At 41.3% G+C, this 23,671-nt stretch overlaps 2 protein-coding genes across 4 annotated transcripts in view; one reads left to right on the top strand and one right to left on the bottom strand.

The window, feature by feature from the left end:
• Nucleotides 1–213: 213 nt before the first annotated feature.
• On the bottom strand, nucleotides 214–21,922 carry cxxc5a (CXXC finger protein 5a). Of its 3 annotated transcripts, none has more exons than XM_058086524.1 (3): nucleotides 21,699–21,922; nucleotides 11,360–12,363; nucleotides 214–2,022 (listed from the first exon to the last, which is right to left on the bottom strand). In XM_058086524.1, exons 2-3 carry the CDS (start codon nucleotides 12,152–12,154, stop codon nucleotides 1,978–1,980), a joined length of 840 nt encoding a protein of 279 aa, XP_057942507.1. In that variant the 5' UTR covers nucleotides 12,155–12,363; nucleotides 21,699–21,922; the 3' UTR covers nucleotides 214–1,977. The 3 variants fall into 3 exon arrangements, with proteins under 3 accessions (XP_057942507.1, XP_057942506.1, XP_057942508.1); XM_058086523.1 differs by lacking the exon at nucleotides 21,699–21,922 and adding an exon at nucleotides 21,069–21,395; XM_058086525.1 differs by lacking the exon at nucleotides 21,699–21,922 and adding an exon at nucleotides 21,069–21,395 and having other exon boundaries at nucleotides 216–2,019.
• Nucleotides 5,229–23,671, top strand: part of ppp3ca (protein phosphatase 3, catalytic subunit, alpha isozyme) — a 53,648-nt gene continuing 35,205 nt past the window's right edge. Inside the window, exon 1 of the mRNA XM_058086522.1 lies at nucleotides 5,229–5,301. The gene's annotated coding sequence lies outside the window, so the exon portion shown is untranslated. The remainder of the gene's footprint in view (nucleotides 5,302–23,671) is intronic.

Raw genomic sequence — 23,671 nt, 5'->3', positions numbered from 1 at the left:
CTACCTGGACGTGAGAGAAAGAGAGAGACTCTGGAGCTGTGAAAAAGAAGAAAAAAAAAAGACGGAAAAAAACAGCAAGAATCATCACTTAGCAGGAAATGGAAATTCACCCCGGCGTCACAGACCTGAGTCATTAGAATTAGAAATTACACTAAGACCCACTTAGATTGGCCACATGTTGAAGCTTTTTGCTTGCCCTTAGCCTAACTTTACTTCTTCCACTTGGCTAATGTATCACATGTGCACAACTCAAGGCAGACACCAAAGCCTTGATAACATTGTTAAAAAAAAAGTAGAGTGGAAGCTCTGAAGTCAAATGACATTGTACACTTGGGAAGCTGACGTCATGCAAATAGCAACGGATTAATAGCCCCCACTGGAAACCTACTGCACGTCACCTGGGGTAGATTCCAGCTGTTATTGAGCTATTGTTTTTGTGATTTCATTTCTTTTTACACACACTCCTTTACACTTGCACATCTGCATCACCTTCTCATTCTTTTCTAAAGCTTCTTTTAACAAAGTGAGGCAAATTGGCATCCCCTTCGCATTATGTTGGTGAAGCAAGTATGTGATTAACTTCTTTTTACACTTTTACAGGAACAGTGGGATGTCAGGAGAGCTTTGTCTTTGTCTTAAGTTTGTGTTTGAAAAACATTGTTAAATATTTGTACTCTTCCATCCATCCATTTTCTGTACCGTTTATCCTCACTAGGGTCTTGGGCATGCTGGAGCCTATCCCAGCTGTCTTCAGGCGAGAGGCGGGGTACACCCTGGACTGGTCCCCAACCAATCACAGGGCACATATAGACAAACAACCATTCACACTCACATTCATACCTATGGACAATTTGGAGTCACCAATTAACCTAGCATGTTTTTGGAATGTGGGAGGAAACCGGAGTACCCGGAGAAAACCCACGCATGCACGGGGAGAACATGCAAACTCCACACACAGAGGCCCCAGCGTAATAATCATAATATATACTTTTTGAAATGAAATGAGTGAGAAGTGGACAACCAGAATCAGAATTGTACATTTGACACAAATACATGCATTCCTCTTTATTCACAAAAAACAGTCCAATTTTCTAAACAAATACAAAGATCGGTTATTCTTAAGAGCTGCAGCTACCCGACAACATAACAAAAATCATGAAAATAGAACAAATAAACAAAGCAAATACAAAAAAAAGTCATCTTGTCTCAGTGCGTTCAGTAGGGTAGACTCAGAGCAAGTGCTGTCTCTTAGTGCTATCGGCCGGATAGCATGCTACAGAGCATGCTCAGTAGGGGCCAAAATAACAAATGTAAGGCTGCCAGTTGCACATAAAAAAAAAAAAAGTTTGAAAATGCAGACAAGGGCTGAAGATGGGCGACATTACCGCGGAGTGTCGGTTTTTGTTTCCTGTTTGGATGTGTTGGAAAAACCGTTTTGTTGTTTGTTCAAAACAGACAAAGGTTTCGGTAACGTAATAGTGAAGAATTACAAGCATGTTTGCCATTAGCCACTAGTTTTAAAATATATAGCTGTAAAAGTACATTCTCTACACAGGTACTGTATCTTTCCACACATGAACAACATTAACACCAAACACAGAAATTAGTTGATTGTCCACACTTGGGTCCGTCATTTCTGCTTCTGGCAATAAACCGATCCATGTTCAGGCGACATGGGAAAAAAAAGCTGCTGGAAAAAGGACAAAAAGGTACCAAAATGGAAACATAGAAAAGGGAATTAAAGTTTCCATAGATGCTTTTCTTCACACTTCATTTTTGGTTCAAGAAATAAGTAGGCGCATCCATTACCCCACAGATCTTTTTTTCTGCTTTGTTTCTGTTCTTTTTTTTTTTTTTTAAATAGTATTTTCTTGTTGTTGCTTGTTTATTTATTAGCCAGTGTCCGGAGACAATCCAAAGAGTTGGCATTGCACTTGATGGCAGAGCTTTGGGTAAGGGAGAGGAAGAGGAGAAGTCCTACTGGAACCACCGGAATGCCGCTCCTGTAGGAAGCATCACCTTCTTGGAAAAACACAGAAGAGGAGAAGGGGAAGGGAGAAGGGGGAAGAGAAGTTACTAATGAAAAGTAAGGCATCTTTTACAATATTGATTACAATACAACACATTTCCCCTTATTAATTAAAACTAGATTTCATAGATTTCTTTCTAATAATTTAATTTGTTTTGTGTTCAGCTTTCATGCAAAAAAAACACTTTTATTTAGATAATATTACCGTATTTTCCGCACTGTGAGGCTCACTTAAAAGTTTTTAATTTTCTCAAAAATCTACCATATGCTTTATACTCCAGTGCAAAGTAATGTAAAAATGTTGTTGTTCTACTTGACTGTCAGACCATTTCTTGCTGACACAGGGACGTAATACGTACGCTGGCAGCGATAAACCAATCAGAGAACGCCATGTAATACGTATAGTACGTATGCTTAACATCCGCCAAACAACATTGCCCCGGCATCATGGCTGAACAGCCACCTGACAACAAGACTGACTCCAACAATGACGAGAGGAAAGTTTGATGGAGAAATTGTCCATCTGTTCAACTCAGATACAGAAGATGAGGACTTTATGGGAGAAGATTCATTAAAGAGGACCTATTATGCTCATTTTTTAACCCTTAGTATTGAGTTGTGGTCTTCTACAGAGCAGTTACACACAATAACCCGCACAGAATCTGCTACTATTGCAGCTGTATTTCCTTTGATTTTTGCTTCCTGCCGAAACAGTCTGTTTTCATTAATTCCACCCATGCCCACTTCACTCTGATTGGTCTGTGTGCTTCCTAACTCCGAATACTGGGAAGTCCGACCCTCTGTGACATCACAAAGGGGCAGTTTTACCATGCCTTTTGAAAACTGCACCTTATAAAAAACACGGTATTTATCTGTTTAACTGCTTCAAATGTATTTATATTGCCCTTTTAGGATACAGTACTTAATTTTCTTTTTAGAAGTTAGTTTTGTAGTTTATACAGAGTATAAGGACCACATTGAAAAAAATAAAGAATTTGAGATTTCCAGAATATTCTCAAAATCCAAGATTATTTTAATCATCTGCATTGTCTCAGACAGTTTTGAAAGGAGAAGACTTGACCTTAAGGTAAATAAGGCTAAAGGTAATATTGTAACTTTTTCGTCTTGTAAATTTATGACTTTATTCTCAAGATCTTGTTTGTTTGTTTTTTTTTGTTCAATGTGACCCTAATAATATTTTTCTGACCCCCTCTGAAAATATAATCTTATTTGAATCTGACGGAGTAAAGTAAAGAGTTAAAGTAAATTTGAGAACACACAAGTTTTTACATGTGTGCAAACCCCTATTCAAATGGTAGTAAAACTATAAGTAATAGACTGATAGAAAGTAATAAATTATAAAATGCAGTGATTGTGATAATGAATATGACTTCCAAATTACAAGTACGTAAACTTTAGCTTGTTTCCTATTTTAGTTCCTAAATGACATGCCACTCAGCATGAGTGATGAAATGTGTATGAGCCATTAGACGCAGGAAAAGGCTTCACACAAAAACCGATAGGCCACATTTATTATTTAGCCACCACACGCGACGCTCTCCCACGCCATCCGTAATGATGATGCCACTCTACACCACCAACACCCCCCCGCCCACCCTCACTGTGGTTATCTGCACGCCAGAAGTGGCGCACATGGACACTGCTGCAAGGCTGCGAAGAGGCCCGGCAATCAGACACTATCAGCATGGCAGGCGTCCTGCAAAGTCCAATTGGAACATGCACGAAGGAGCCTGGAGTGAGGCAGGAAGAGCTCATGCACCCACACATGCTCTCACACCAAAACCAATATGTATTCAAGTACAGTCACACACCTCCACACGCACTGGCGCATACGCACACCTTCGAAATCGCACCCAACAGTAAGACAGTTAAACTGAAATTGTCATGCATGATACATTCAGGTTTTTATCAGCGCCCAACACGCATCACGCATGCATATATGATTAGCGTGTGGTTATTTATAAACCCAATATGTTTGATGTACATACAATTGATACATGCGCCATGTTAACCTGTACAGGTGAACAGCAACCTGAGCTGTTGCTAAATCAGACTGACCAAAGGTTAACACATCAAAATGGAAATTATCCTAGTGGTTAGCATGTTGGCCACAATCTGGAATATCTGGGTTCAAATATCCATTTGCCTTCACTGTGTGGAGTTTCATAGATGTGACTGTGAATGATTGTTTGTGTATATGTCCCCTGCGATTGACTATATGCCGCCTCTCGCCTGGAGTCAGCCAGGATAGGTGCTCACTTTGAAACTATACCGTCTTTTCAGCATTGGCATTTAAAAATATAAACACAAATGGGACAATGTGTTTTATGCTAACCTTTAGATTGAACATAAAACTCCAAATCTGTCCAGAAATAAATGACTATATTTTCACTCAGGCATCTACAAAGACAGCCTTTTCCTAGTGCTCTGGTCCTTTCTGCCAAACAAGGAGGAGCTAGCAGGTGAGGACATTTAGCAAAATAGTAAACTAAAAGATGAAAAACAGACACTTAGAATGTTGAGTCAAAGTATGTATCCCATTTGAACATGTTAGCAGGAAAAAGAGATGAATATATGTAATATGTCATTTCTAATATGTAAAAAGATGTTCATCTTGCGTTAGCCTAGCATGCTAGCTATGTTGCTAGCTAGCTAGTCCTTGTGTTTGTGGTCACTGTCTCTTTGAACCGGTTAAAATGTACTCTTAAACTAGCTCTGTTTTGTACAAAATGGTAACATTCTGGTAAGAAAGGCGATAGGAAAATAAATAGAGGATTATCAAAAAGTTAATGTTCCTGACTCCAGATTTTCAACACAGTGCAAATGGAAGCAGCAGTAATGCATTGGGGGATAGTTTTGCAAGTCTAGTGTGTTCTTACTACAACACAGTAAGTCTTGCTTATTTTTCTAAGCTTCTTATGAACAATTAGCCTATACTGTTTGTTGAAAGTTGTATAGCATGCTTAGTTTTTTTTCATGCTTCATTCAAGGTAGTTCACTTGTTAAGGCATGAATGAATGTGTTCCAAAGAATATGACATATATTTTCAGACAAACTACTTCTTAAGTGATAATAAATATGAACCATAAGGTGAGCGTCACAGGCAGCATATTGGCAGCATCATTTTATGGTCTGTGTTGTTAACCTCTCATCTGTATCTGTGACGACCTTTCTACAGGAGCACTTAGCTGTTGAGACAGCCAGGAGGACAGCAGCAACATCTGGCGCCGACACAGATGTCAAAAAACCCGGTAAGGTTTGGATTTACGGTGTCGTAATAGGTGGCGAGAGAAACACATTCATCAAATGAACTTTAACTGCTATATTTCCTCATTAAACATGTGCAATCAATAGAAAATGGCAGCAAATAGAAGAAAAAAAGAGTTTTTCCACTTGCACTGATACGGGTTCAAGCAGATGAGATCTGTGGGTCAGAAGTGGCCAATTACTAAAATCAATGCCCCCCTCAATAAGATGAGCACATTTGTCTTAGCATAGAACAAACTATTTGCCATATCATAAAACATAAAATTGGGGATAATTCTACATTATGTTACATAATGACCTCCACTCTCAGCTAATTCCTTGTAATGACGTGACTTGAAGTGCGGGTTGTTATGCATAGAAATTAATTTTAGCCAATTAAAGCAAGGATGAATAATTAACAACAATGAGAAGAAATTGTGAATATTAAAACAGACCAAAACACCAATAGACTACCAACTGTCGGCTGACCTTGCACACAGGCCACACATCAGCAACGTCTTCTGACATGAATATGATAATATGATTCTCTATTTACAAAAGACAATTCCACACACACTAAGTAAGTAAGTAAGTGAATGTTTTTTTAAACTCTTGTTTGCGCTGGTGTTGAAATTAATGAAAATATTACATAATCTCTCAGTATGATGCTATGCAATTCTACACAAAGTGTGGCCCGTGGCTGTTTTTTTTTTTAATTGGCTCGTAGCACATTCGAAAAATCACAGTTGTAATCTAACGAGAAAAAGTTGAATTTAAGTGACATCTCATTCTTAATCTAAATGGTAAATGGGTTTTCACTTCTATAGCGCTTTTCCACCACATAATTCTACGAAAATAGCGTAATATTATGAGATAAAATAACATTTTGGTAGAAACAATTTGAAATATAAAAAAAGACATTATTTTTTTTATGTAGTAGGAGAAACAAAAAACTATAACTAAAGTTGAACTTTTTGGAAAATTACATTCATTCATTCATGTTGTACCACTTATCCTCACAAGGGTCGCTCCATCCCAGCTGTCTTCAGGCGAGATGAAAAATTACATTGTGGAAAAAACACCAAAATATTATTGGAATAAAGTCAATTACAAGAAGAAAGTTGAAATAGTTAAATAAAATAGTTAGTTAAATGATTTTTTTAAATAAAAAGGCAGCAGAAATGAAAAAAAAGGATTTTATGAGAAGGAAAAAAGTTGCAATTTTACAAGATAAACTTCCATCCTCTCATTTTTTAGTATGTGGCCCTTGGTGGAAAAAGCTTAGACACCCCTGCTCTAGACGGAACAAATCAATATGTGGTTTGGTCTGCAATGTATCAGAAATGAGGCAAAAATGTCAATCACTATTTTCCAGAGTCAAAGCTGATGTGTGTGAATATCTTGCAGCTCTATTCTACACCCATACACACATGCTGTATAGTTAAATTAATACCTAATAAGATTTTTGACAAATCTGTTGCGTTATCTAGGTTAGACCAGAAACATCACAGGACTGCCAAGTTATATATATTTAGTTAATGTTAAAAATAGGGTTATATACACCTTTAACGGTCAACTGCCTGAGGGTCCTTTAAAAATGATTATTAAAACATTGGTATGGAAAATATGCCTCTAAAGTTAATGATGTAGGCTGTCTGTTAACTTCTTTTTACACTTGTGTAAAAAAAATATCCCATTACACCATTCATCGTTCTATGTGTTTTATTGAAAATTAACATGGTTAATGGATTTTTATTCTTGCATGACCAGTTAAAGGTTTTATAATGGCAATAGTTTGACCCTGGAATGCATGATGGTATTTCTCTTATTTCCGATGGGCATACCGGAGGTCTACCAGCATCTCAAAGCAGATTTTGTTGGAACTTGGTTTAGGTGTCTCAATTGTGCATTAAAGTAGTAATGTAAACACATCAAGCATATGGGTTCTCTAAGTAAATATTCATACTTGGATAAAGTGTTTTTCTACTGCTGTTGCTTTCAGTAATAAATGTTGTTGCTCTTCCTCACAGCCATCTTTCTCCTCCTGTCTTCCCGTTGCAACTTGTCCCTCAGTCTGCCCTTACGTCCACTTGTCCCACATGTGTCTTGGTGCCAGCCAGCACGCTTGTCACATTGCATGAGCCTCTGCTGCCGAAGGTTTTGCAGGGAGGAAAGTTGATGAGGGCTACAACCATTTTGGTCCGCCTGTTTTAGGCAAATAGACTCTGAACAGCAACAACTCGTCAACGCGTCAAACAGTTTTATTATTAAGTGCCGATGCAACTCATAGTTAAACAGCACTACAGAGCCTGACACCATTGGAGGCTTTTTCCATGCACACACCCCAGCAGAACGGCTCTTCCTTCGCACATTTCTCTATCAAACGTCACATTCTCAGAATAAATCCAGACGTTTTCCGCCAGTGAGCCGCGCTGTGGCAAAGGCCTCTGCATGCAAACTCCCCCTCACTTGCCGATTTTACGCTCCTCTTTGAGCCGCCATGAGCCGTCAACACCCTTAAAATAGGCACCCGCTCGCTGGACTGCGCTGGTGTATTGACGTGAATGCTGGGAGAGGGCTCTGAGAGGCGTGCTCAAATAACCTTTCAATGCAAATGCTGTAAAAAGGAGGCCTGGAAGTTTTATGCAACCCATGTATGTAAACAGGGTCAAGAATCAAAACTGACTGACAGCAATGTACATCCAACTTGTTTCTTACTGTTAAGTTCAATTAAGAATCTCAGGGCCTGGCGACCACTCTGTAACACTGATTCCGTACTACACTGATGTAACAGATGCATGCCAATTCATCAGGTACATCATTTTAATCAATATGAGAACAGAGCGTTTTGGCACTACACTACTAAAAGATCATGGGTTATACTTATGCTGACAGGTTCCTAATATATTATTGACATGTTCACATATTAAAAGTACATTAGCTCTCCTTCAAACAAGGTTGTACAATAAGTACAACCCTTGAATTAAGATAGGTAATTCTTTGAGAACCTTTGTTGACTGCTAGTTGCTACATGCTAATTTGCATCATCCACACTATTTTAATGATAACATGCTGTCAGCATCCACCCTCGGCCATCTCTGTGTGGAGTTTGCATGTTCTCCCTGTGCATGCGTGGGTTTTCTCCGGGTACTCCGGTTTCCTCCCACATTCCAAAAACATGCTAGGTTAATTGGCGAATCCAAATTGTCCATAGGTATGAATGTGAGTGTGAATGGTTGTTGGATGAATGGATGTGCCCTGTGATTGGCTGGCGACCAGTCCAGGGTGTACCAACAGCTGGGATAGGCTTCAGCACCTCCCGCGACCCTCGTGAGGAAAAGCGGTAGTGAATGAATTAATGAATGCTGTCAGCATCATCCTTTCATCATCCCAAACAGGAAACAAATTCACTGTTATCAATCGAGGGAAGCATCATGTACTGTATGTACCTAAATAGACACAATATAGGCACAATAATAATAATAATAATAATAGGCACAATATATTTTTTTCTCGCCAACAACGATACCGGTAACTTCCTGCTTCTCAAGACCAGTACCGATTACCATGAATGTTTTATAATATTTATATTATAGTATTTTTTTAATTCAAATGTAATTTGTAGACACCTGGATGTACAATAAATGACTCAAAGTTGGATTTCACAAAGTAGCTCTAGATTTGGCCTGAGCAAATATCATGACATCACAACAATTAATAGAACACCAAAAAATCGTGGCAATTCATAAGTACAAACAAGGGGTTTACTAGCCAACAAAGTCAGTACTATCCAACACTATCACGTAAGCTACGGGATCACTGTAGGGACATAAAGGACTGCCCCCATTTATTGAGCTAACTAGCCTCCAGTTTATTTTTTATAAACTCATAAAAGTGTTTCAAGTGGGAAAGAAAGACAAAAGAAGATGGCTTATGGCTTGGGATTAATACGTGGCAGGAACCAAAGTTTACGTGTATATGTCCCCTGAGATGCAGCAAAGTGCAGCACTTTTCTATTCACGTGAAGCTACATTTTTGTGTATGTGATTTCTTGGACTGTATCTGTAGCGTGTTTGGAATATCCCTGGGTATTGGCAGATGTGATGTCATTGTTTCCCTTTGACTTGTTTCTATTCTTTCACACAGCAATCTTCACTCCTGTGACCGCTGTACCTTTGTGCTCTTTCACAATTCAATTCAGCTTTATGTTGACTCTGGTGTCAGGCATCTATACTTAACCCCAATTACTTGCAACAACTACATTGTTTTTACAACATCAACGCAGATGCAAGTGAGAAGTGCAGCCCTGAAACACTGTGGTGTTTTTGCTCTGGCATTACTAGAGGATTATACCACAGCATAATCCTTTTTAATAACATTCATTATATTATTGCTATGCTAAACGTGGCTAATTAAATTACAATGCAACATAGAGGAACACGGACTTCACACATTTCCTAAATACAATGACAAATAACATTTATCTCGAGTAATTAATGAATTAGCACCAAAGCATCAGCCAGTCAAACTACTATTACACACGGTACGTTTATTGTATAATTAAGTCTATTTCATATAATTGCAGATGCGGCCGACTGTGACGTTGCAGGCTATGTGATGACCCATATCAACATCAGCTTTCATGAATATTCAAGCCCTTTTGGGTTTGGCATCACTGCTGTGCACATCAGGTTAATTAACAGGACACCATCAATTTCAAATCATCAATTAAGACTTAAATCCCCTTTGGTTACAGTAGTGGTGTATAACAGTACACTGGAACAATGTGCAGCTTAGGTGTTTGATGATGCCACCAAATCAACAACAACCATTATCTCAGGGCATGTCCCATATACTCATTATACAAAACAGAAATACTATTAAGACAAAGGTCCTGGGACACATCACCTAATTGATAAATCAATCAGGGGTTTTTATTGAATCTCAGGCGGCTTTTTGAATAATTTAATTGTTCCATCTGAGTGGGAATACTTTGAGGAGGTCTGTCTACTAGAAATGTGATTCTCTGAACAGCAGATAAAGAAAGTTGATTTTCGTTTCAGATTGGAACATCTGCCAAAAATAATTTCACGATCAGTCAGTCTGTCACCGCAGCCGCGCTTGGTTAGGCTACAGAGAGTGACGGAGGTAAAGGGCAGGACTTTTTTTTTTATTTTCAAGGCCATTTAGATGAGCAAGACTGTCACCGTAGAGAAGGACAGGGGGCAGCGAAAGAGGGGGGAAGGAGGGGGCACGTGTGCCACACTGACACCTGGTGCTCCAGATGACAGCTCCAAGGCCAGATGGACCATATTACATGCACACACACGTACTTACGCACACGTGTACGCTTACTCACAAACACATACTTTACACAATTACCGTCACTTTGCCAAATAACTCTACTATTTTTTTAACTGTTATTTTAGCCAAAATATTTGCATACATGTGTAAGCAGGACGTGACCAAACTGAAAATGCTTCAGTTAAGGTAAGGTTGAGAATGACTGAACATGAATTGCTAATAACTGAATAGCGAGCGATGGTGACATCATGTCTTCCCCTCATTCACGCCACACCACCTGTCACCTCCTACTTGCTCCACCCTCTCATCATTACTACCGTAACCAAATAGACTGTGGGATGCATTTACACACAAAGTTTAAAGTGGTATAGGTTATGGTCAGGAAATGCTGAAAACAAGTAACGATGTCAAGTCTAAGCATGTATGCCACATTTAAAACAACAATGGTGGAACACAGTGCTGTAGTAGAGTTGGTGTTTTTAACTTTTTCCACTGCTGTGCTGAGTTAGGTTGAATTAAACGCTAAAGCATTCACACTTTGGTCTGCCAGACTTCCTAGGTTGTATAACTATACCCTGATCATGCCTCCAAATTTAAGTATATTGCAAAGGTGATTTCTTTGTTCCCCTAATACCGTATTGTAGTGTGTATTAGTATTTTTTGTTGGCCTCCATTTCATTGCGTTGTTGGACTTTTGGATTAAAAGCACTTTTCGAGAGACCTCGAAGCAATTACATAATAGGAACCACTGCTTCTTACCTCCAGAGCAGCAGAGGGCTTCTTCTTCAGTTCCTCGCATTTGCGAAACTTGCAGATCTGATGCCCTGTCTTGCGATTCCGGCAGCTGCTGCACTGCTCACAGTTAATCCGCCGCCGGCAAGGTGGACACATGCCGCAACGTTTTCGCTTCTTTTTACCGGAGTTGATGGCAGAGGCCAACTCGTTCTGTGCCGGGTACTCGGTCAGGCCGGCCATGTGCAGCGCGCTGTCCGCCAGAAACACTCCAGCCGGCGTCATAATGAAAAGCCCCGGGTTGAAGGGGAAGCCGCCTCCTACTCCATATGGAAAGTCAACAGGACCACCTACGGCGTCCGTGACAGACGTACCCTCCAAGTCGCTAGCCCCCGAGCCTGTATCTCCTCCGCCAACTCCCACTCCCATGCCCCCAGGAAGAAGCATGTGCTCCATACCGGCCCGCTTTAAAAGTGCTGCTGCCTGGGCAAAGTGCAGCAGGCCATTCTGTCCCTCCAGAACCTGTTCTAGGGTTCGGTCCAACTTGGCTGCTGTCAGTGCAGAGACAGTGGGCTGGGGCGGTGTAGGTGGTTGAGGCTTGGCCGAGTGGCTCTTTGTCTCACTATTGTCTTTGTGTCCATTGCTGTTGGCGGAGGAGACCGCTGTGTACTGTGAGAGAGTGCGGGAGTTCTTAAGGCTCTTGTTTAGTGGTGCACTGATGATGCCACTGCGATTCCTGCGTTCTATAACAGGAGAGTCCTGTTTGCAGCTACTCCGTTCCAGGTCCTCAGTCCGGCCCGCGTGGGACAGCCCGCCAGACATGGTCCAGAGCGTATGTGCCGCCTGGGTTGGGGATAAGGGTGGAAAGGGGGCAGGGATAAGTGTGGAAAACCTTTTCCGGGTCCGTTCTGTTCCCTGGTGAGAGTGATGCCGGTCCTTGATGGACTAATCAGTCCACTGACAACAGACAGGCCTTCTGCCTGCTCTACAGCAAAGCCCTCATCCACGTTCTTCCATGGGCCATCTGGAACCTTGACACACGGAGAGAAGAGAGCGGCATGTTTAATTAATCAAAAACATAAACATCACTTTTTCAATTTCCACAACAATTCCACAAAGTGAGTGGACAATTTACATGACTAGCAGGAATACCTCAAATATTTGATCTATTTTTCATGTCACTAACTGCATATGATTTCCCACATTAAAGTATTAAAGATAATTTGGTGGTGTATTGGCTATGAGGATGAAGACAATTCCCCAGACAGGTCTCGCACAGGTAGTGCAAGACTCCCAACTGGACAGAGATGCAATAATGCACTGGGCTTGAGATTCCTGTGACTGCTCATCTATGAAAAGGCAAGCCATGCCGATGTTCTCCTGACCTGTCCGTGTTCACAAACAAGCACACCACCTCCCACAGAAAAGCCGAGGAAATGGCCGGGCCGTTCCTTATATGGGAAACAAAGGGAAAAGGAGGGGAAGAGGACAGCGGGCGGGGGGTGTCTGTGCAGTGTGTGGAAATTGGAAGGCCAGAATTAGTGGGAGGTAAAGCTTCAAAGGCAAGAGCACAGCCCCCACATTCTCACCAGCTCAAGGGGATGTGGCGCCAGTGAACCAGAGCCAGCTCCACAGCCCCTCGGCCCCATAGTTTCAGTTTCTCCCACTACGGCACTGACCAGGGTCCGGTTTCCCCTAAGCATCTCAGCACTAATTGCATCTCGCTGCAGTTGCGGGTGAACGCATAAAAGCGTTGCGAGTCATCACTGAGCGATTATGTGTGGGTTTTATATAACACTGGACAAGAAGAATTACGTGTTTAGCGGTCATTTTTGAATACTTTCATGTAGTTAAAAGTAGCTAAGTGGTTATTGATAGACATTTGAATTTCACACACTCTTGCGTTGCGCTCTGGCAGCTGTGCATCTGCAGAAGTAAATCGGGCGAGCTTGGGCCTTTGCCCAGCACTATTTCTTGATTAATCAAGGCCTGGGAGAATATCCAGTTCTGATCCAGGCGCTTCATCAATGTTCCAAATACTGTAAACGTGCTAAAAGCTTTGAGTGTTCCACAAGATTAATGAATTGGCATATAATCAATCACTAGAACAAATGAGTTCTCAAGTCATCTACAAAGTGACAAAACTGGCAGGGACGACTCATGAAACACTTTCAAGAAAAAAAATCTCTGATCTACTGTAATGGTTTAATTCAGCTGGGACACGTCAATCCCTCCAGTAACGCAACCCATCCTAAGATGACGCCATACTTTTGTCATAAGATGACATGTATTGTCACTGCGGTTGTTTCACTGCGTTAATTGATAGTGCGGATGTGACGCAGCACTTTGGATACTGCTGACTTGCTCTGCGACAGTGCAGGCAACACCTTCTGACTGATAACAAGTAGTAACACATTGCCTCACTTCTTCCAAAGACTAGCAGTGATTTCATAAATGGCTGGGATTTTTGAATCTTTACTGACTCTGTAGACAGAGTAGACAAACCTGACTGGTATGAACAGTGAAGTGGATTACATCTTCATTGTTTTTAATGACCCCATATTTACTGCCACATTCTAATTATCCTAATGAGTTTATGACCTCCAGTGCTCTCTTTAAGTCGTTTCCAATGTAGAAGGATGTTCCCTCTATATATTGTAATGACTTTACGGTAGACGATTTAAAAGAGGTTGTGTTTGGTAGTTTGTTACCCCGATGACCTGTCAGTTGACAGTTGTTTGAGTCTGTGGTTTGGGGGCCTGAAGATGCTAAGTTGTATAAACAATCTCCTGGTTTACTCCAATTCCGTTATGGGGTTTGTATTTTCGGGAGAAGCAACATGGCGGACTATCACGTTAAGTTTGTCGGACTAAACCGTCCATAGTGACCCCCTTCTAAAAAATCCACCCATTGATGCCTAAACAGACAGCACGGCGGTCTAGTGGTTAGCGCGCAGACCTCACAGTTAGGGGACGAGGGTTCAATTCCACCCTCGGCCATCTCTGTGTGGAGTTTGCATGTTCTCCCCGTGCATGTGTGGGTTTTCTCCGGGTACTCCGGTTTCCTCCCACATTCCAAAAACATGCTAGGTTAATTGGTGACTCCAAATTGTCCATAGGTATGAATGTGAGTGTGAATGGTTGTTTGTCTATATGTGTCCTGTGATTGGCTGGCGAGCAGTCCAGGGTGTACTCCGCCTCCAGCACCCCCGCGACCCTTGTGAGGAAAAGCGGTAGAAAATGAATGAATGAATGAATGATGCCTAAACTAAACTGAAATGCTAACAGGTTTATATCAGCATTGCAGTCAGGCTGAAACCAAGAGAAGTACACCACACCCCTGGTGTCTGTTTGCTCTTCTGTAATGTATTCCGTTGTATTTTGTCAGAGCATCACACCCTCTCGTCAACGGGGCACCTTGCATCATTCGCATCAGTCACAATCATCACCACCATCAACCTTGAACGTGCTGCAGTCTTCGGCTAAACAAGCCAGCACCATGATTCTTTAGATTCTCTCATCACATCACTTACAGAAAGCTTTGCTGTCCTGACTCGAACCGTCACTTAAACCACAATCGTTGTCATTCCTCAGCTTCTGAGAGTGCCAAATGCAATGCAGCTGAAAGATAATTTAGTGTTGCTTTGTACTTGAGGGACTTTTACTCAATTTCCTGTGTCACAGACGTGATAGTGGTTCATGCTTGAAGCTTTACACCTCTGGTTGGTGTAAGTTGACAGTGTAGTCGTTAGCAGTCAAAAGTTACATACAGCAAATACATACACCGCTCTTTGTGACATTTTCCTTCATGTTTTTTAGCATCTGAATACAGTAGGATTAGCAAAAAGGTATTCAGGTCTGGATACAAACAGTTTACATAATCAATAGAGTTCAATGACACATCCGTGACTTCACAACCGGGTGTGGCTTTAGAAATATGACTTGGAATAAAAGTGTCACAAAAATAGCTGGTGGGCCCGTGCTCGAGTCACTTCAGCATCACAATATTGTTTTAAGGCTTCGGTAAACTCCAGCGTCACAATGCCAGCGTAAGTGACACCGACTGGCTCCTCCCTACCAAGGGCTCTGGCGGAGCCTGACATACGTCAGCGGCGGCTCAGACCAAACAGCTGTCACTAGGCAGCTTTTATTTTTAGTTTTTTGTACATCAGTTATAGTTTTTCTTTTCTTGGGAAAGTGCAAATGTCAGATCTTCCTTGACTTGTTCCAGGTCGCACATCCCACCTTCACAAACGTCCTGGTAATTTGCTTATCGGTACAACATCTACAATAAATGGACTGTTTTTTAAAAAAGAACAGTTCCAGCTCCAACAACGATGTGGATGTCACCATTGTTTACTCGTACTATGCAGGAAGCTGAACAACTACTCAATGAGAGTGCTGGCTTACTCTCAGGAAAGAACTGAAAGTCACGCGCTCACCTCACTCCGAACAGCATAACAGGATCAAGACGACATCAAGAGTACTGGCGTCGTGACTACGCCGTAGCATAATGAGAGTCTCAATGTGAGGCATGTTCCATGCTTCCTGTAACTGGGATATTTGAATTCAGTGTCAGGCAATTTGATTTCGGGGCTATCCACACTGAAACTTTTTCACGTTTCAAGTATTTATCGTTTCAGCCTCGCCGTCCTTCGTGTTCTGGGTGACCTCCTATTTTGTTGTCATAATGACTCGCAGAATTAATTCCACTTCTCATAAGTCTTGAAAAGCAGAAGACGACGAATATTTGCGCATGCGTTCTTTCTTCTTGTATGGTTTGGTGTTCCACCTGCATGTTTGTTCACAACCCCACACGTAGGTGTGCCTTCGGTATGACATTGTTTTCACTCAGTGATTCGTTCCCGCCTGGATGCAACTCTCTACTAATTTGGTACAGTATGGAAGCAGCTTTTTTTTTTAAACGCGCAAAAAAAATAATCTCAGAAATGTTCCCATGTGAACAGGGTTTCAAACGTTGATGCATTTGCCAGAATTTTAGGGTGATGTTTGATGATGATTAACCACCAGCAGCAGACTCTATATACTGTGTGTGTCTATATATATATATATATATATATATATATATATATATATATATATATATATATATATATATATATATATATATATAAATTTTCGTTCTTAGTATATTTCTTTATGTCTCCCAAATGAAGTCTTCCCCTTGTTCCATGCATATCTACGCACTTATCAGCTACTATTGCTTACTTTGCGCTAACTCTGAAAAAGAGGGAATAAACAACTAATGTAGATCTATGTCGGAATTGTGACGTGCACCGACAAACGCCTTGAAAACCTACTAATTAACATCTTGCCTCAATTATTCAATCCGCACAAGAACCTAAGGAGTAAAACGTCAATTTATTGTTTACGATTCGGTCCTGCCAAGCCATTTCAGTTGCCAGGCAACCAGTGAAGGCTCTACAAAGTTACTGGGCCAAGAAATACTCAGGTACATAACCCTTTTGTGAATTAACTGCCAGCTCCTGGCAATGGCATCATACTTAGCTTGCAGCCACATGCGAGTGCTATCAATCCCATCAATCTTTTGGCAGTAAAATTAATAAGTGTGTATGCCAATGTGCTTAGCCTTTCCTTTTGAGATATATGGCACAGATAACGTGTATATGCGGTCTATATACCAAAGCCTAATACATTGTTAAAGCACTAAGTCAAATGTCAAGATGCCACAAAAATGACTAGCAATGGAACTAAAGATAAAAGTTAGGTGCTAGTATTGAGTATTAACTTCCTGAATCAGGAACGGCTGTCATCATTATGACAGTTAAGACCTTACTGACTTAATATATATAACATGACACCTTTTCAACATTTGCGTCCTCAGATGCCTCACCTCATACTGTGTGTGTGTTTGTGCTCTGTGCAGTAGTAATACACATCCTCATACCAATCCTCCCTATAGTGACAACACGGCTGATAGATGGGTGGGTGGTTCAGTCGATGACATGGTTGACTGATCAATAGGCGATGGATAAAAGCATTGTAAGGTTTGGGGGTGCTTATTTTTTTATTCTTGTGTGGAGCAAGGGTCATAATGATATCAATTCATTCAAGACAAAACAGTAAATCCACATAGTAGAGTAGAGTAGAGTAAATCCACATAAAACTGCTGGTGATATGTTGTTGCTCTCCAAAACTTATTACTTTTAATTGCCTTAAGAGTCACATAATCAATTCTTTGCAATGATAACTATGCAACTCTCACAACAGCTATTAATGACAATCACTATCTTTCATCTAGAATGAAAGATACATTTCCAACCAGCAACGGAAAAGTCTCAGAATTTGAAAGACCCCTAAACATCACAGCATATCATAGCATTCTACCATACAATTCTGCCCCTTTTATGACTAATGCTTTGGGATTGTAAAAACTCAACTCAAACAAGCCACCAATTTTGTACTCTAAGTGACGCTGTTGGGAAATGCTGATGATATCACACATTATTTAACAAAGAGAATAATGACAATGCAGTTCCTTCAGAAATCGACAATGAAAAATGAGAAATGCTGTCATTAAGATGAAAGGACCATAAAGTAAAAAATGGAGTACCACGTACTAGGGATGTCGGATAATATCGTCCGACTGATATCAATCAACATTGGCATAAAATTGAGTTATCTGTTCATATTGGGATGCTTTTTCTGCCAATAACAATATTGATATACTCCACACAGCAACAAGCGTGCTAGCTCAGTATGTCCGCACTCTGAAATGTTTCACCATTGGATTGCAAATATACAGTTTGCAATGAAACACTATTTATGAGAGGGGGAGAGTAAGGCATCTTCCTTTTAATACTTCTAGTCTGGTCTGTTTCATTCATACTGCATTCAATTGTAACATGCTGATAGCTTCACTGACTGTATCAGTCCAGAGTTTCAGACTTGGCGCTGTACTTTGTTCTGATATGGATGTTTATCCCATATAGGAATGTAAATGTATTAAGTCTAACCTGTCTTATTTGTTGATAGAACATGTTATTTTAGTTGACGATTGGTCACAATTGATTGTTTTTTCAACTTTTGTTCAGACAAAATGTATAAAATAAATATGGCACTTTATAACTTATATTGCAGTACAGTGGAACCTTGATTAGCATCATTAACTCCTTCCAGAATCCATCCATCCTTTTTCTATGCGCTTATCCTCACTAGAGTTGCGTGGGTATGCTGGAGCCTATTCCAGATGACTTCGGGCAGAAGGCGAGGTACACCCTGAACTGGTGGCTAGAAACAATGTGTCCAATAAAAAATAATGTAAGTAATGTAAACATTTTGGAGAACTTGTAATACTTTTAGCACCCACATACAGAAAACAATTCTAAATACATATAAATACATAGAATTAATGAAATGGATACATTATGAAAATGTAAGCTTACTTTTACCTTCACTGAAGACGTGGTTCTTGACGACTGTCCTCAAAGACATCAACCACCACCACCATCAGCCTGTTTTGTTGTTTCTTGAATTCACTAGTGTTCCTTATCTCAATACTTTAACCCAAATGGAGCCAAAGAAAGTTGCTAGTCCCAGCATTTTGATAAAGAAGATGGGAAACACAATTGAATTCAAGAAATCACTCAAAACAAAACAGGAAGGTGGTGTCTGTGTGGTGTCTCGCTGCCACATAGTGTCTTTGGGAACAGTAAAAGTAACCTTCAGTAGTCATTTTGACCTTTCATTTGTCAGTTATATGCATTTAGAGTTGTTAATACATGTAAAACTATAATTATAAAAATGTGTAACATTTTTGAGCCAATCTTTGATGACATCATAGATGGGTTTTCTGATTGAAAAAAATATATATATTAAGAACACAGATGGGCTCATGCAGGGTACTAATAACACATCCTCCCACCATATTGTTTGGAGAAAGCACGCAAAACGAGGCAAAGTTGTGGCGTAAATTTTTGGCGTTAACCAAAAAAACCTGCTAACTGGAGCCGACTCCAATAGGGGTTCTACTAAATCTGTTTTTTTCCAAACACTGTTTATTTGTGTAATGCATTCAGTGGCACCACATAAGAAGCATAAAGTGTTCATTCATTACACAAGATGTGACCTGACATTAGTTTGAGGTAGCAGCTGCAGCCATTATTGGTATTGATATTGGCTGATATTGGTATCAGTCATGATGTGCTGGCAATGTTGGTATATCCAATAGCGGTAAGCTTGCTAATACATGCAAACAGGAAACTGAGTCAGCTCTGTTGACCGTCTATAATGATGTCATCAGCGGTTGAGTCTGTAGTTCTATGCTAACTAACACAGTTACGCTACAAGTCTCTGCTTTTCTTTTGAGCATGGCAGCAAAATAAGTCGCAATGAAGCCAGAGAAAGTTGAATTCTTGAATTCAAGAAAGAAGACACTGCGCATTAGTCTTACAGTGCAGTATAATTTGTTTTGAAATAGCATAATATGGTTATTTATGTACCTTCAAGGAAGAGTAAGGCATATAATAATCATTATGTGAAATATTTATCCAAACAATTGTGAATGGAGCGAAAAGTCACTCCTAAGTGGTTGTTTGTAGGACAAGATGGCCCAGTATTTCTGATCATTAATATTGTAATAATAATATTTTCTTGGAAGAAAATTTTCAATATGCTAGAATGGATACTTTTTTTCAGAAATTGTAGACATTGGCATGCAATCATATCAGTATGATTGTTAAACTTTCTCAGTAGTCATCCAAGTAGACAATACACCTCTCCCATGCTGTCTCTCGTTAAGCTGGAGGAACTGACGTCACTGCAGGCGCAGGTGGTGAGTTATCGCAGTCAGCGTTCAAAAAACAAACAAGGTTTTTTTCCCCCCCAGTTTTGTTGTTCCTGCACGTTGATGCTCATTTAGACCACCCCCTAACTCTTGTGTAAGTGCTTCAACTTGTAGAGACGCTGGAATACTTTATGCATGAGTGCAACGCAAGTGATGGACATAATGCGACCCCCCACCAACCGAACCCTCCCTTCTCCACCTCGCCTCCTCCTTCCTCTGACACCCCCACCCCCCGTAGACGAGCGTCACATTTTCAATTCCTCCCACCTCCTACACACACACACACACTCACACACACAGGAAGTTAAAAAGCATGCTGACAACGATTAGACTACAAACACACACAGCCTCCATCCGGTGCACATTTATGCAAAGTTGGAGACCTACACGCTAATGCTGCACCTCGTGGTGCGTTAAAGGACACCTGAGAACTTGCTCATCCTAGGACAAAAGCACACTGAGCCGTATATAAGAGAAGAGGTGGCATCTGGAACGGGACGAAGCAAACATCCTGGCCCTTTTTACGCACCATTAATACTGCTTGTTTGTGTTTGGAGGGGCACGGCAGCGGAAGAAGTCACTAATCCGACGAGTCACACGCACACACAGGAATGGTTTAAGTTTTCACGCCGCGCGCATCCGTGTCAGCGCCGCCACTCGGAAATAAAGGCGAGATTGTTGGTGCCAAAGTGGGAGCAGCATCTTTACGCACAGACAACCAGCGCGCTTTTGTCTGGTGCACGGAAGCCCATCTGCGGCACCGGCTCCCGCAGTGACACCACAGTCGAACGTTTGGCTTTCTGGAAATGACATCCCAACTTTTTGGACTTACTTTAGCAAAGTATTGTCCTCCGCTCCACCTTTCATTCAATGTTATTTGTAAACACAGACCCGTATTATTGGCACCTACCGGAACAGATCCGAGCTGAGGGGGGGCTCCCACAGTCCAAGAGCTCAGTCTCTCAAGCCTTGTTGTGCGCAATGGTGACACACAAAAAAAACACCCAAAAGCGGGAAGGAAGGACAAGCTTATCACCACTCCTCTCTTTCCACAAGTAGCCTACAGTGCGTCCGTATGCTGAGAACAAACGAGGAGAAAAATCAACAACAGCCACTCGTCAGTTGTTTGGCAAAGGCGGACTTTCCATGGGGCTCGGACGCGTGGGTTCCCCCCAGCCTGCCTTCTCCCGTCCTGGCGATCCCACCTCTACAACCCCACTCGCTGAGAGGAACATGCAAACACATTTCATAGATTTTTGGAGCTCAGAGGAAAAACCGAAGTGGATTTCTAGTGCTGGGGGGGCATTTGCACAGGGACACACTTTGGTGACATTTCAGCAGCATGTACGAATTCCACTAAAATGTGGTCCACATTAGCAGTATCATCGTACAATCTGATCAGGGCGCTTTAAGTCGTTAATACATTTTACAATACAATACTAATAATAAATCATATAATATTTTTTATAATCGCTGCTCAGATGTATATCCAGGAAATTATTGGCCTAAAACCGCTAATTTGATGCATTACAGAACTCACTTCAGCCATCAATGCGCTCCAGAGATCCACTTCCCCGGTCCGTCCTCCCCTCTCCCGGAATCCACTCCGTCTCTTCGGAGCAGCCCCGGTGCTTGGCAGGCGTTCAGCCCAAGAGTGTGGACATGACACCGCTTGGGCGGCAGAGATTTTCCTTCATTTCTATCCTTCCCGATCGCAGACCGGCTGACATTGGCTAGAAAGTGGAGCAGCTCGTCAGGGACAATCAATGCGAATCGATCGAGCCGCGCGGTGGAGGCTCCAGAGCGAGAACATAGAGAGAGAGAGAGAAATAGAGAGAGAGAGAGAGAGAACAGCTGAGGGAGAACGGGTGTGTGTGGGGAGGGGGTGTACCAACCGTGACAGCGTCCAACCGCCCTCCCTGCAAACAAATATTCTCTGTGGCTCGTAAACATGACACTCACTTGGCAAATACTAAAGTCAAAGGCCACCGAGTGCGTAATTACGCACAGGCGTCGCCTTCCAAACAGCAGCTCACACAATAAATGCACACACACTCCGAATAACTTATTGAACGTGTTAGTGAGTCTAAAGTGATGCAGAATAATTAGCTCTAATATTTTTACAAAAGGGCTCTTTCACCGTTTTCCAAGTCAATGAAACTGTAAGTACACAATATAAGATACACTATGCATGTGTAATAATAATAATAAGAGCTGTTCCGAATATATACCCACCAGTATAGGGCTGCAACTAATGATCATTTTAATATAACTGAATAATCAGTCGATTATTTTTTCTGATTAATCAAATTTAAAAAATGAACAATTTCAATTTCTGCTTCTTTATTCAAATTTTCAGAATAATTTGAACTGACAGAACAAATACTGTAAGTACACAAACACCAAGTTGCTGCTTGAATATTTTATTTAAATGTTTATTCATTCATTTTCTACTGCTTATCCTCACAAGGGTTGCGGGCATGCTGGAGCCTATCCCAGCTGTCATTGGGTGAGAAGTGGGGTACACCCTGGACTGGTCGCCAGCCAATCACAGGGCACATATAGACAAACAACCATTCACACTCACATTCATACCTGTGGACAATTTGGAGTCGCTAATTAACCTAGCATGTCTTTGGAATGTGGGAGGAATTGGCAGAGGGTGGAATTGAACTCGGGTCTCCCATCTGTTTGGCCTGCACGCTTGTTTCAATAATCAGTGATCGGTTAAGCCCATAGATAGACCAGCAGTTAGTGGTTGAAACCGCGACACAGTGGTATGAAAAAGTTTGGGCACCCTCGATAATTTTCAAGATTTTCCTTTATAAATCAGTAGTTGTTGGGATCAGCAAGACTTTGAGCTGTGTTTACAGACATTTGTTGGAAGTATCCAGCCCAGGTGCAACTTCAACTTTGTCACTGATTCTTGAGCATCATTAGCAAGAATCTGCCCATACTGACTGATTGAATCCATGCAACCTTCAACTTTAACAAGATTTCCAGTACCTGCATTGACCACGCATCCCCACAGCATGATGGAACCAACACCAAATGTTACTGTGGCAAGTGTGTTGTCTTGCCGCCACTTGTTATGTCCAAATAACTCATTTCATCAGTCCACAGCGCCTTATTCCAAAATGAAGCTAGCTTGTCCAAATTTGCTTTAGCACCTCAGTCTGTGGCATGTGCCACCTGACTTTCCCATACCCTTGTGTAAAGTGCACTGAATAGTTGAATGATGCACACTGACACCATCTGCACCAACATCATGTTGTAGGTCTTTAGAGGTGGTCTGTGGGTTGAGTTTGACTGTTCTCACCATCCTTCACCTCTGCTTATCTGAGATTTTTCTTGGCCGGAGGCTCCGGGCCTTAACTAGAACTGTTCCTGTGTTCCTCAGAGTGGAACCTGACAGCTGGAATCTCTGAGCTAGCTTTTTGTATCCTTCCCCTAAACCATGATGTTGAACAATCTTTGCTTTCAAGCCATCTGTTGTTTTGAGGCTACCATGTT

This window comes from Doryrhamphus excisus, chromosome 11 (assembly GCF_030265055.1).
Source record: "Doryrhamphus excisus isolate RoL2022-K1 chromosome 11, RoL_Dexc_1.0, whole genome shotgun sequence".
Lineage (NCBI taxonomy): Eukaryota > Metazoa > Chordata > Actinopteri > Syngnathiformes > Syngnathidae > Doryrhamphus > Doryrhamphus excisus.
This window is presented reverse-complemented; position numbering and strand designations above follow the sequence as displayed.